Here is a 12,827-nt window from a genome sequence, read left to right as displayed (position 1 = left end):
GCGGAGCGATGTACTGAGGTGGATGGGCGCTGCAGCAAAAGAAAATCTCTTACAGAATACAATTTAATCTCAATTTAATGCTGCTGCTGCTGCCGCAATATGACCTACATAAGCAAACCAAGCCATCATGCAGAAGATTTTTTACATAGTTATTTTGAATCACCTGATTGGATTCTGCAAAGAATCTGACCAAGTCACGTAGGTTGACCGGTGGTGCCTTCAGCTCAAACTGCAGTGAGGCCTCAGGCAGCAACCAAACCCAGATCCGGCTTCGCTGCCCCTCTGACATCAGACACCACGCTGCTGAAGACACTAAAATAAGCTGTATTTTAAAGGGACTCTGGTGTTTAGAAACACTACGACTACTTCTGCCAACAAGGGCGGACAAAATCAAGTCAAGATTTTAAGTTCCAACTAACAGCTTCGAAGGGGCCCTTGGGGCTTTGAAGATAGAATAGATGAGTTTAAGGTTCTATTCCTGCCTTGTTGCAATCCACCGTGGACTCTTTATCCATAATGCATCCATAACCAGAGCTGCAAACATAATTATTATGAATCATCTCTAATGGCTTTTTGATTATGTGGTAAGTTTTTTGCTTAACCCCAATAGAACTAAGAACCTATATGAAGACCTCCCTGAACGTTTTAATGCTCTCCAGCTGGACCTAAAGGTAAAGCTCTGCAGTCAGCAAACCACATGCCTTCAATCCACCAGGTGCCCCACATTGCCAAGACTTGGAGAATAAGTAAAGCTCCTCTTTCAAGGAAGTGCAAATTGCCTGAGGAGGAATTAGAGACAAAACTGACAGAAATAGAAGGAAGAAGGAATTCCAAATTCAAAACCGCCTTAGTTGCTCTTATATAAGAAGTCCCTTTTCCAGGTCGGGCCTCTTTGGCTGCTGGTAATGAACAGAAATAAGAAGCTGTTGAGTACAAAGATAGAAAACTCTGTGGCAAAATTTTATTGGACAATAAAAAGTTTCAAAGGCAGAAGTTAAAAAAAAGCCTGTAACTCAAACATTTTACATGTAAATCGCACAAGTAATTACTGCCAAGTAATCGGTTCGGCTCACATACCAGTGGGATGTAAAATAACGCTCAATTATTCTACTCCTTTATGTGGAAATGCCATGACCTGATGAGTATTTTCATTCCATCACAATCACGTTATTGAGGCAAGAACATTCACAACATTTTTACCATTAACCCTGAAATGCTGTGGAATAGTGTCGCACACTATCACCATCTGCACGGCACGTCTCTAAAAACTCATGCTAAAGCCTCTGTCATCTAAGGTCTCTAGTAGGAATGTTCAGGCTACACCAGACGGATTAACTAAAAACTAGTTTTCGGTTCTTTGATTCCAGCCAGTGATCGGTGATAATAATAATGACAGGTGCAGGCAGGCATAACCAATAATCACCTTTTTATATATGGCAGCTTGTGATGGCCACTAACATCCACTAGATGGCGCGAGGCAGATCATAAATGAGTCAGCTTTGAAGTGCCCCATGGGAAGGAAGTACTCAACAGTGAAATGCTTCCTGGCTGCCTACATGGCTCTCAAACATCTTTGATGTTGTGATGATGTGAAACCCTCGATACAGGCCAAGCTTGGTCTGCATCGAGTTTACAAACTGTCAGCTTCCCCTTTCCAGGAGGTGAAGGAAACATCACATGATACACAAACTGATTTTTTTCTGAATTTTCTGAATATTACCTTTTCGGATTTTCCTACTTTTGTATTCAGATTGTTCTCAATTTTGTACTGTTGCAGAGTAAAATACCCGCAGAGAAACCTATGCACACCCACATCTGCACCCCTATTCCATCTGAACTTTTTTTTTTGAAGTATTTGCGACAACATATTTTAGTTTACGCGAGCAAAAGTTGAACATCTAACGTGAAGATCAATTAACAGCCGTGACTGCAGGACTCCAAACCCACCGTGTGTACATTTTGCTTGCAGTTGCGTGTGCCGTTACCATGGAGACGGTTCAATGACAGTCCCCGAGCCGGGAGCCAATGGGCAGCCGTAGTAAGGTGTCTGGTTACCGGCGGACAGCCCACGCTAGCCGGGCTAAAGGAGGAGTTATTCCGCCCCGCAGCGGTTACGGTGAATCGGCTGTGGTGGAGGAGAGCTCAGCGCTGAGAGCCGCGGCCGTCAAACACGACTTCGGAGCACACCTTTCAAGACGATACGAGTGTTTTTTGTTTGTTTTTAATTCCATTTACAGCGGCGGCTCGGATCCTATGTGGGTTTTTTTTTTTACAGCGAGCTGAGGACGCGGTTGAGGACCTGTTGCTCGCCGCTTTTGTAAACCAAACTCTCCCGAAATGTTGCTTCGTGGACGGGATGGCGTCTGGTAGCCTCGAACACTTTCCTTCTTTTTTTATTCTTTGAAGTGTTTTTTTTTAATATATATATATATAGCTCTTCTCTTCGACCGGTAAGTTTTATTCGCCCACGACGCGACGGGGAAAAAAGTTAGCTTAACTTTTAACGCAACGTTAACTGTCTCTCCCCCGGGAAAAAAACGTACGAGGCGAGCCTGTTGTCGCGAGGCAATACGCTCAGCTAGCTCATTTAATGCTAGCGAACTGCCCCCCCCCCCCCCCCCCCCCCCCCCCTTTTTTTTCCCCCTCGACATTTAACAAGTCTCGAGCTGAACGTGTAGCCATATTTTGTTTTAAACGTCCCAACAATGCTGCTCCTGCGGGTGTCTGACACGGGGGGAGCATCCCTGACCACACCGGCGGCTGTGTGAGTTTTTGGGAGGGAGCGGAGAGACGCTCCTCCATTAAACACCAGGGCGTCTGGCCAGCTAACCGCCACCAGCACCGTCTGACTCATTTAGACTAAAAACGACCCAACGGTTTTTTGTCAACATGTCTTAAGTTTAACAAAGAGGCGTAATTACAGCGCAGCCATGACCGTTTTATGGGGGCTGTAGGGAAGCCAGCGTGTACCCCCTTCCGCCCCCTTCATCACCATAGGAAAGCAGTTAAAGTTCGCGCAGAGCCAAAGGTCACGAGGGGTTTTGACTGTGCCATTCAAGCCCAAAGAGGAAGGTGGGGGAGTGGGGTTGAGCAGGGATGAGCATTCCTTCTTGCGTGGTTGTGATGGAGATGGTGTGAGCATCATCATAGGAAAGAAATGGGGGAAAAATAGTCAGTGAGTTGTGTGTGGGATGGAAGAAGAAGGGGGGGGCGCTGTGTGGAATGAGGTTTTGCACAACCGTGCTCTGCATGTCACGGTACTCATAGCAACCCTGTGATTAACAGAAATTGGGCGGATGAGGTCGAGCCCAAAATGAGATGTGGGGGCCGTTGGCCCGGAGCTGGGCAGATGGTCATGGAATAGTCATGGCTTTCTCTCTGGTTGGTCCTGACCCTGGCCGAGCTGAAAAATGGGGAAAAAAACCACTGGGTGGCTTTCGTTGGCGAGGGAAACCAGTCCATAAACGGAAGGTACCAGCCTACCTGGTTAAACGATCGGTGTCCATCAGCAACCCTGCCTTAAGCCCATTTTAAGATCATTTGGGCTAATTGACTAATGACCCAAACTGATTCTCTACTTCATTCTTCGTTTTTTAGTAAGGAAGACTACATCAAGAGAACATTAAATTTGTAAACCTTCAGTTTGTCATTCTGATAGCAGATGGCAGCTGGTTTTAGTTTGCTGTACACATTTTGAAAACATCAGTCCTTACATCATCAGTCTTGGTCAAAAGATGTTGTGATCCAGGTCTTCTAAACCAAGTGCATGTTTGAATTTGAATGGTGTGCTGCATAATACAGCATGATTCTGGAAAGAGAGTTCACTCAGAGTTTGTCGTTGAAATTTCCTGGCATGAATGATTCCAGGAAGATTTTCACCTCCAATGCGCTTCTCGTTGACTTCTCTTCCAAATGTGTTTGCCAGCTGAGACCACACTTCTGATGTTTGGAGGATATGAACAAATTCCTTCCCATATTTTGTGTAATGAGTTATGCTTTTGGAAATCAAAGTGGAATCCGGCGTTTTTATGTGCCATTGCCTCGAAATTGAAGATTTAGGATCAACAAAAAGAGAAAGACGTAAATATTATTTATGATCTTTTTGTTCCTGGCAAATGTGGAGGGATAAGCACTGACAGCAGACCTGACATTATCTGCAACATTTTGGTGTTGGTCCCTCAACTAAAGTGTAATTTTTCAGGGGATTGTTTTTAAATCCATTTCATGAGTTGTAGTTGTCACAGACAGGAAGGTGGGAGGAAAGGAAAAGTGCAGAGTAAAGCGCACTATCACGTTTCCAGGATTATTTTCTTTGAAAGTCCTTGTGACTTTGGCCAAGGCTTTTGCAACACTTAACAGCAGCACCACGCTGAGCCTCGTTTAGGGTTTTCTTTCTAGCTTTGGTGTGGGAATACATGGGAATACCTGGGAACAAACATCCCCTCTGTTTGTTTGAAAAGAAAAAAAAAGAATGAGCTGAAGTTGGGAGGGCTGTTTGCCCTCGCTGTTTTGGGCCTCCGCCTCCCAAGCCCCCCTCAATAATGAGCAGGACCACGGTCCAATACGAGAGGAGCTGGCTTGTGCAGTGGCCTCGGCGCGGATAAAAAACATTCCACTGAAGGTCTCTGTTGGAATAACAAGGGCTGCGAAACAATCGGCCTCTGCAGCACCCGCTCGGCCCATTCTCATGGGTAATGAGCAAGATGGTAGTAACCCGGTGCTCCTCAGCCTCCGCGCCCCCCGTCGACTAGAGCGGCTAACCTGCATTCCTGCATGTATAAACATTTAGGCCTGTGAAATTGCGTTCTCATTGACTCTCCTCTCCAAACTCTGATGCATAGAAAGGGTTTTGTGCCACATATTGCTTTCAGAAATAAAGGCCAACGCTAATGAGGAACGCTGACCCAGTTTAGGTGAATTGAGTTTATGGATGAGGCATGTGCTCAAATTTGGGTCCTTTTGAGACAAACTAGCAATGTGGATCGATCGTCACAGTTTAGTACTGTGGATGCTGTATTGGAAATCGACTGACTGGTCCAATCATTGCGTGAATTTGACTGTCAGCTTCAGGAAGTTACGTGGATGTTTACGTTGTTGGTAAAGTGGTGTGGGACGACGTTTTCAATCGTCCAACAAGCTCTGTGGGTTTACTGGCGCCACGGCTGGTTTGAATTGTCCCTGTGATGGAGGTTTAGCTTAAATAAATGTTAAATATCATTAACATGGTCCTCTTCGGGCCACAGGTGTGGTTCTAACCCCCAAAAGTAAAGTGCAGTTAAGAGCCAAAAGCCATCCGCCACGCTTTGTGTTTTAGCTGTACTTCAAGAAATGAGTTGTTATTGGGTTTTTTGGACAGTGGGACTTTAGAAAAATGAACGTTGACGGAATGTGGTCTTGTACTTTGATAACCATTACCATTAGAATTATGCCTAATTTCCTGTTTTCATTTGTTTTTTTATGTATGTCTCTAGTGATCCCATATATAGCCTGTTCTGTGCTTAATGTGGCTTTGCTCAAATTTATGTGGAACAAGTTAAAAATAGTCTGCAAAAGTTGAAAACATCAGAATATCGAGCCACAGCTTTTTGTCAATGTTACATTTTGTGGTTTGGTTTTGGGACTTTTAAAAACTGCACACTGCATTGTAAAGTCTTTGAGGTTTAGTTCATTGGGAAGGAGTGAAATCGGAGGGAAGATATTAAGACTCACAACAGGTTGCCAACATTATGACATACACTGTGTCATGTATAGAGTACCAGTCAAACGTCTGGAAACATCCTCTCATTCAATTGAATAAGAAGGTGTGTTCAAAGGTACTGTAATTCAAGAGGACGATCCTTTCAGGTTTGACTTGGGCAATTTCAAAGAAGACTGAAGCGATGGCGACAGACTGGTTAGCCCGTGGAAGCACAACTAAGCATGAGTGCGTCCTATTTAGTGCTGGGAAGAATGTAGATTATGGTCGAAACTACTTTCTATATCCGCTCAATCGATCCGAGCTTCAGTTTTCAGGAAACACAGGTCTTTCTTTGTTAACTGGTGAAGGCACGTAAACTTGCTTCTCAAGGGAAAGTTACTCATTATACGAGTTATTTTTAAGCTTATACAATTCTGTTTATCCTCCGCCTTGTGTAAGAGATTGTTGTTAGTTTCCAACTGTAAAAATATAAATCTATAATGAAGGAATCATTTTCCAATTTTTGATTTCCACATCATTTCTTTTGCACAACCAGTCTGTGTGTCACATGGGCTCAAAGTTTCGGGCCGTAGGTTTTGTCGTGTTGTAGCTTGTGCGCGATCTGAATCAATGGCAACTCCTCCAGATATTGTTGTGTGATGATAAATTCACTCGTTCTACACCAAGAACTACACCGGAATGTGCCCCGTCACTGCTGGCCGTCAGATAACGTAAACTACCAAGCTACTAAAGAGCTGCGTTTTAGTTTTGTGTCCTCTTCAGCTGGGAGCTTCTGTCTTGACTCTCATCAGCTGGTTAAAGCTCCCGAATAATAAACCGCTGCTCTCCAGAGTGTAACCCGAGTTAAGCAGGGTGTGCGTGTCTGTCGGCACATCATGTGCCTGCGCGGCTCTCTGAGGTTGATGAGACGTGGGAGTTTGCCCAAGGACATGAGCGTGAGAGTAATGTCCACGCCGACCGCTTGCTAAGAGTTATTGGCAAATGGCGAGTTTGGGCCAGAAAGTTCCGATTTTTTTCTCAAATGAGTATTTTCAGTTGGGCATTTGTGAATCAGTTTTGCTTGCTGACAGCATGTTCCCGGTACAGCGCTTTGTCTTGATATAAAACGCCTGAGATGGTCAATGTTCTGATGAGCACCTGAGATGTGATGTGCAGAGTATGATTTCCCTCTGTCACCTCTGTGTCCTCTTTCTCCTCTCCACGCAGGGAAGATGCACGTGTCTTTGGCGGAGGCCTTGGAGGTCCGAGGAGGTCCGCTGCAGGAGGAGGAGGTCTGGGCAGTGCTCAGCCAGAGTGCAGAGAGCCTCCAAGAGCTCTTTCACAAAGGTACCGATACGCGGGATCAAGCGTGCAGAGCGTGTTTCCGAGAAACGGTTTTACATTCACACAAAACCGAGTTCACGTTGCTTTGTCTTGCAAATGTTGTGATGTCCTCCCTGTCCTTTTTTTTCGAACAGCCTCCTCTCGAAATCCGTCTACTAAATTATTACTTGTTTTTTGGTTTTCTCCATGGGAACGATGACCTGCCATCACTTCATACATAAAAAATGTAATCATACATTTCATTCTGCCTCAAAATGTCCCAAAACACAACATTCAAGCAGTGCATTTCATTGTCAGCATGACAAAGTTATTTACGGCTCAGTTAAGTTTCCATTTTATGAGTCATTTGTGCCTGTAAGTGTGATCGGCCTCGAAGCCAAAGAGCGATAAGGCTGCCAAATTCTCTGTAACTAAATTAAACTTCAGCAGTGAGGTGAGCTCAGCTCAGGGGACGCTGGAAAGGATGTGAGTCAGCAATACTCTTTTGTTGTTAAAAAGTTTGGGCATGCGTGGTCTCATGTGAAATTTCCAATGCACCTGATATGTGGTCAATGGTTGTGTCATCCCAACGGTTGGAAATTAGTAGCCAGGATTGTCCAGTGTGCACAAACCAGCTTGCCCTCAGCGTCCAATGTTTGCTGACTATTTTCTCCTCGCAGAGACAATCCTGGCATAGTGTATTGGCATCATCTGCGTGGGCCATTTTTTTTTTTTAAATATGCCTTTAATGCTGAGGTCACGTTTCCAGCAGGTGACTGTGCTTCTGAGATAAATTTAAGGACGAAATGCAAGGCTGAATACCTGGCTCGGGAATTATCTTCCCAAATGTTTAGATGTGCTGCAGAGATTGTGGTTGTTGAGACATCCGTCTGCTTTTGCCCGACAGTTGTGTAGCTATACTGAGTAAATTGTGGCCTCTTATGTGTACAGTTTTAGACTGCCAATTGGAAGAGCAGATGTCCGAACCAGCTATTATAGACTCACTGAGCTATGTAAAGAAGTATGTTAACCACTGGAGCGGATCAATAACTGCAGCCATTATCACCTCCTAGATGTCCCTGTAAACTCTTAGTAACGGAAGAAGCTTTGTTTGGCGAAAGCGGACGAAATGTTGGCAGTGTTGGTCTGTTTCTATCAGTCCGAGCTGCGGTGTGAAGTGGGCCGGCGCTTCAGACATTGTGAATGGACTCGCGTTATCAAACTGTTTTGTTTCCTGTATGCAAACAGTTGCGGTTAGTTCCTTTTTTTGTTTGGATAACCAGGATTTTGTTTGAACAGGCGACATGTGAATATTTCCGCTGAGTCCCAGGAGTCGTTCCTTACATATTTTGAATCAAATGGAAATGGGCGAGTGCTGTTTTTGCGGTTTGTCTCTCAACCGGCCCCCTTGGGTCGGAACCTCTGCTCCACATCTGGGAGCCCGTCACTTTACTGGCATGTTTGCTGCGGCGTTCAATGCTCGGCAACCGGCAACGTTAATATATAAGGATTAAATGGTGCATAACCGAGTCATGTTTTAGAACGTCTTTCAATCTGTTAGAACCCACAGTTACCATCGTTTCTGCTGATCTCAGCGGCTTACTGAGCCTGTTGGTTTGTGTGCCATCAATCAGAAACCGATTAGCTCGGGCTGACTCGTGCACTTCTGCTCCGCTCTATTATTGCTTCTCCCGAGCGAGAGTTGTGTGATGGATACACCTAGTAATCCAGTCACCTCTTTGAGTCCGCTCTTCTAACTGTCACACAGGTTTTAAACAGGAAACCTGTATTTACTTAGTAAATTCCAGCTTTTAAAAGCAGATATTTGCTGCCTCAAATCCAGTTCCTCTGTTCGCCTTTCTGCTTCTCTCAGAGTTAAAGAAAATGATTTTTTTTTTTTTTTTTTTGCGGCGCTCAAACATTCCTTTGGTATATTTTTAAAACGATCTCCAGCCATCTCCAGGCTGTGGCTTAGTAGGAAAAGAGAATTACGCTCTACAGCCACATGCCTCAAGTTATTTTCTCGCAGGCTGAGAAAGCAGCATGTGTTTTTTGTTTACTTCCATCATCTCAAGTTTCCTGAAATGCCGAAGCGAGAAACATCCACTGTTGTTGGAGATGTCTACAGTCTTATTAAATACTTCATAAAATGTGACGCTAGTATTCGTGTGAGAGTGAGAGAAAACGGTTGGGAATTTAAATAATTGAAAACCCCAAATGTCTGTATTTTGCTTGTTTTTGTTCCTGAATGCCTCTTCATGGGCTGAAATGTGTGTTTCTCTCTCCAGACCCTGCGGCAATGGGCTTCATCATCTCTCCCTGGTCCCTCCTGCTCATGCCCTCTGGCAACATCTCGTTCACGGAGGAGTATGTCACCCAGCAGGATTTAAGAGCCTTTACGGCCCCAGAGGTCCTGGGTGGGGCCTCCATAACTTCCGTCTCTGACATAGAGAAGGTATAAACATTTAAATAACCCAGTGGTTGACACCCATATGTTTGGTTTCGTTTACAACTTGTAATGCTTCACTGACGTAAGCTTCATCACCTGTTTTCAAATATTTTGTTAATACTCAAATCCTGTTGCCAACTTTGCTTTTAACTTTACATTAATTCCAAGCATTACGTGTACAACCTGATTCCAGTCTTCTGCTGTTATCATTGAGGGACTTAAAGGTCCCTGTTGCCTCTTCTTTGGTCATTCTGTGTATGAATGAATTTTCGTCCTCACTTCTAACATTGTTTACATCCACGTTTGCTTGCTTACGTGTTATGCAAATGACGGGTGTTATGACAGGGGGACTTGGGTGTTTTAATATGAGCACATCCTTGCTAACACAACACAAATTCCCAGCTGAAGCTGCAACCATTTGTCCTGCAATGCCCAACTTCTTTAAACTCCCCACTCCACTCGGGTAGAGCTGAGATCTTGCATGACTGGATTCCTGTCCCCGGCACGTCCCTGCAGACCTCAACACACTTTTTGTGCTGAGCTAGTTTTCCAGGCTTGTCCTGTCTCCCCAGCTGAGTTATTTCAGTGTTGACAATCTAATCTGCTTCTCTCACTATCAGTGTGGGTAAACAGCAGCAAGTGCCACAATTCTCCTTTCGGGTTCTTTTCGGGTGATGTGGCTTTTGATGGGTGGCTTTTTAATTCCCACATTCTTTAGGAGTGGGAGTGTGGTCTGAGTTTGTTCTTGAGCTCCGTGCCTGAAAGACCTTGAAGGCTGTGTTGCATTCTTTGGCAATCTCTGAATTATTCTTTCCTCCACCAAGCCCAACATTCAGGGGGAAGTGATTTCTCTCCCAAGCTATGAACGAAGAGAAATAAGGGGAGTAAAATGGAAAAATGTTTTGGACTTCAGTGGAACGGGCATGTCTTTTTCTTTTCCAAATAAAAAAGAATCCAGCTTTAGTCTACCTCTCTGTCTTCCAAACAGGCAGACGAATATTGAGTTAAATGTTTCTTCTTTTCTTATGATACCAAGATAAAAATAAGTATTGAAGCTGCTTATGTGACTGATGTTTTGTTTTCACAGATGCACATGTACTCTCTGGGGATGACACTGTTCTGGGGGGCAGACTATGAGATCCCCCAAAGTCAGGTAAACAAGGATCTAGGATATATTTATGACCTCTTTCCTATATAAAGGAACATGTTTACACTTGTTAATAAAGACAATTTTAATGACATTTAAATAATTGAATTAATAATTTTAGCATTTTGTCTTTACAAAAAAAACAGTCTACATGGGTTATATAAAACATTAATGAATCAACTGGCCATCAAATAATAAAATAATAATGAAGTTATGAGACGGGACATCAGTTGTTTAACTAGCACACATTGAAAGAACATTAAGAGTTGACGTTGTTGTAAAAATTACATTTTTGTAAAGATAGATCTTAAAAGTATCTTAAATCTACTTTTATCGAGTTCCTCAAACATTGCTGCTACACCGGCACAATGATAAGGTGGAAAGGGTCCATGCGGGGATCTGAGGTGTCACATAATACAAATTTTAATCATATTTGTTGGTTTTAATATAAAGGAGATAAACGGTTAATCACGCCTCATCAGTTCACTGTAATTGTAACTGTAATTATCTTCGTTAGTGGAACTTTGAGATCCGTATCAAAATCGCTCCTGTGGCCAATAATCGGTGCGAGCTGTAAAAACACTGGAATGTGTTCTAATCTGCCAAGACTTCCTGGTATGATCCGGCTCACAAGGTGTTCATATCTCAGCTGGGTGTAAAAAGAAAGTACCGCCCACAGTTTAGAGAGAACGTGGCTTAAGCTCAAGCTCACCATCCATATTCACCCCACCAAACCGCTCTGGCCTCATCCGTGAATGCGGTGCTAATGACAGCTGGGAAATTTGCAGCCAAATGCTGCATGTGGTTGTTTCTAAATTTATCCAAATGATGTGCTGATTGTCCTGGAAGTGGGTATTGGGCTGTTCCCACCCATCAATGTAAGGAGAATACAGATGAAATTGTTACATTGTTTGTATTGACATGAATTCATTCAAGACACTCAACAAAATCAACCAATGCAGCGTGGTAGTATTTAGAAGAAAAAACTTTTTTTCTCTCAATGATTCGGATTCTAGTTTAGGCCGTTAATCCAAAAACGGATCTAGTAGATGGACATTTAAAGCCAGGCTTGTGTTTGCTTCCTCGTGTGAACACAATGGATGTCCACACGATGATAGCGATCTGAGATTCAGGGGACACTGTAGGAAGTGCTCGTCGTTGCTGCCCCCCCCCCCCCCCCCCCCCCCCCAACCTGTCACCATCTGTGTGTTCATGGCCTTCCTTCTGTTTGCTGTGCAGCCTATGAAGTTGGGGGAGCACCTGAACAGCCTGCTCCTCAACATGTGTGATGATGTTACATTGAGTCGAATGTCGCTGCGCACGGTGCTGGACATCTGCAGCAAACACATACGGAACTCCAGCGGTGACCCTCCCTTCTCCTATATCCGAAAACTGGTCCGGTTGGTGCTGGGCAGCCTTTCACAGGTAGGCAAAGGTTGTTGTTTTTTTTTTGTTTTTTTTATTCACGGAGGTCCCCCCGCTCTCCTCTTTTAACGCCTGCTGTTTGTTTTTTCTTACTTCCACTCGTCGCCGTCTTTCTCTCAGCTGGACGGTCTGCTGACCGATAGAGAGTCTCTTCCAGAGCGAAGTAAGGAGATCCGGGAGAGGCTGAGGGGCAAGGGCCTGCCTTCAGGTAAGATGAGCTTACACTTATTGAATGCAGTGTTGTTCTTGCAGAAAGTTCTTTTTACTTACGCTCTGATTCAGATTTCTTGGGTGCTAACACTTCGTGATAAAAGGTCTGGTGCCCATTAACTTATCTAAGTTGTGCGTCCTTCAGCTGACTGGCACACAGTCTGGATCGAGGACACCAGATGTGTTGAAATAGTATGTATTATTAATTCCTTGTAATGATTCACTGAGGTTATGGCTGAGTGTAGTGGAGGATACTGTTTATGTGCCTTTGCTGTTCTGTAAATGTACGTTTGATGTGGGGGGAATTGGATGTAAATGCCGTCTCTGGTTGTCACGCTATTAATCACTCACACACTCCTTTTGTGGAAAATAATCGAAAGTAGATGGGGCAACAACACCATGCTGCAGCCCTCGAATCAGATTAAATTCAGGAAAATATGACAGAGTCTTCCCAGTGGTTTCTGGGAGACCTTTTCCAGGCCACGGAAAGCAGAGCGCAGCACAAACATGGCAGCGGTCCCGATTATGTAAGCACGGCATGGCATTGATTACAGATGCATATTTCGGACTCACCAGTGAAGCTGCTGGTCTGCTGT

At 44.2% G+C, this 12,827-nt stretch overlaps 1 protein-coding gene across 4 annotated transcripts in view; it reads left to right on the top strand.

Moving 5' to 3' along the window:
* Positions 1-1,908: 1,908 nt before the first annotated feature.
* ptpn13 (protein tyrosine phosphatase non-receptor type 13) overlaps positions 1,909-12,827 on the top strand; it is a 34,090-nt gene continuing 23,171 nt past the window's right edge. For all 4 annotated transcript variants that reach the window (XM_078088064.1, XM_078088066.1, XM_078088065.1 and 1 more), the window contains exons 1-6: positions 1,909-2,450; positions 6,905-7,024; positions 9,289-9,455; positions 10,537-10,602; positions 11,836-12,021; positions 12,142-12,229. In XM_078088064.1, the coding sequence (XP_077944190.1) occupies positions 6,910-7,024; positions 9,289-9,455; positions 10,537-10,602; positions 11,836-12,021; positions 12,142-12,229 (622 nt within the window). In that variant the 5' untranslated portion in view covers positions 1,909-2,450; positions 6,905-6,909. The remainder of the gene's footprint in view (positions 2,451-6,904; positions 7,025-9,288; positions 9,456-10,536; positions 10,603-11,835; positions 12,022-12,141; positions 12,230-12,827) is intronic.

Source organism: Gasterosteus aculeatus, chromosome 14 (assembly GCF_964276395.1).
Source record: "Gasterosteus aculeatus chromosome 14, fGasAcu3.hap1.1, whole genome shotgun sequence".
Lineage (NCBI taxonomy): Eukaryota > Metazoa > Chordata > Actinopteri > Perciformes > Gasterosteidae > Gasterosteus > Gasterosteus aculeatus.
Note: the sequence above shows the minus strand (reverse complement) of the source record. Positions and strands in the feature narration are given on the sequence as shown.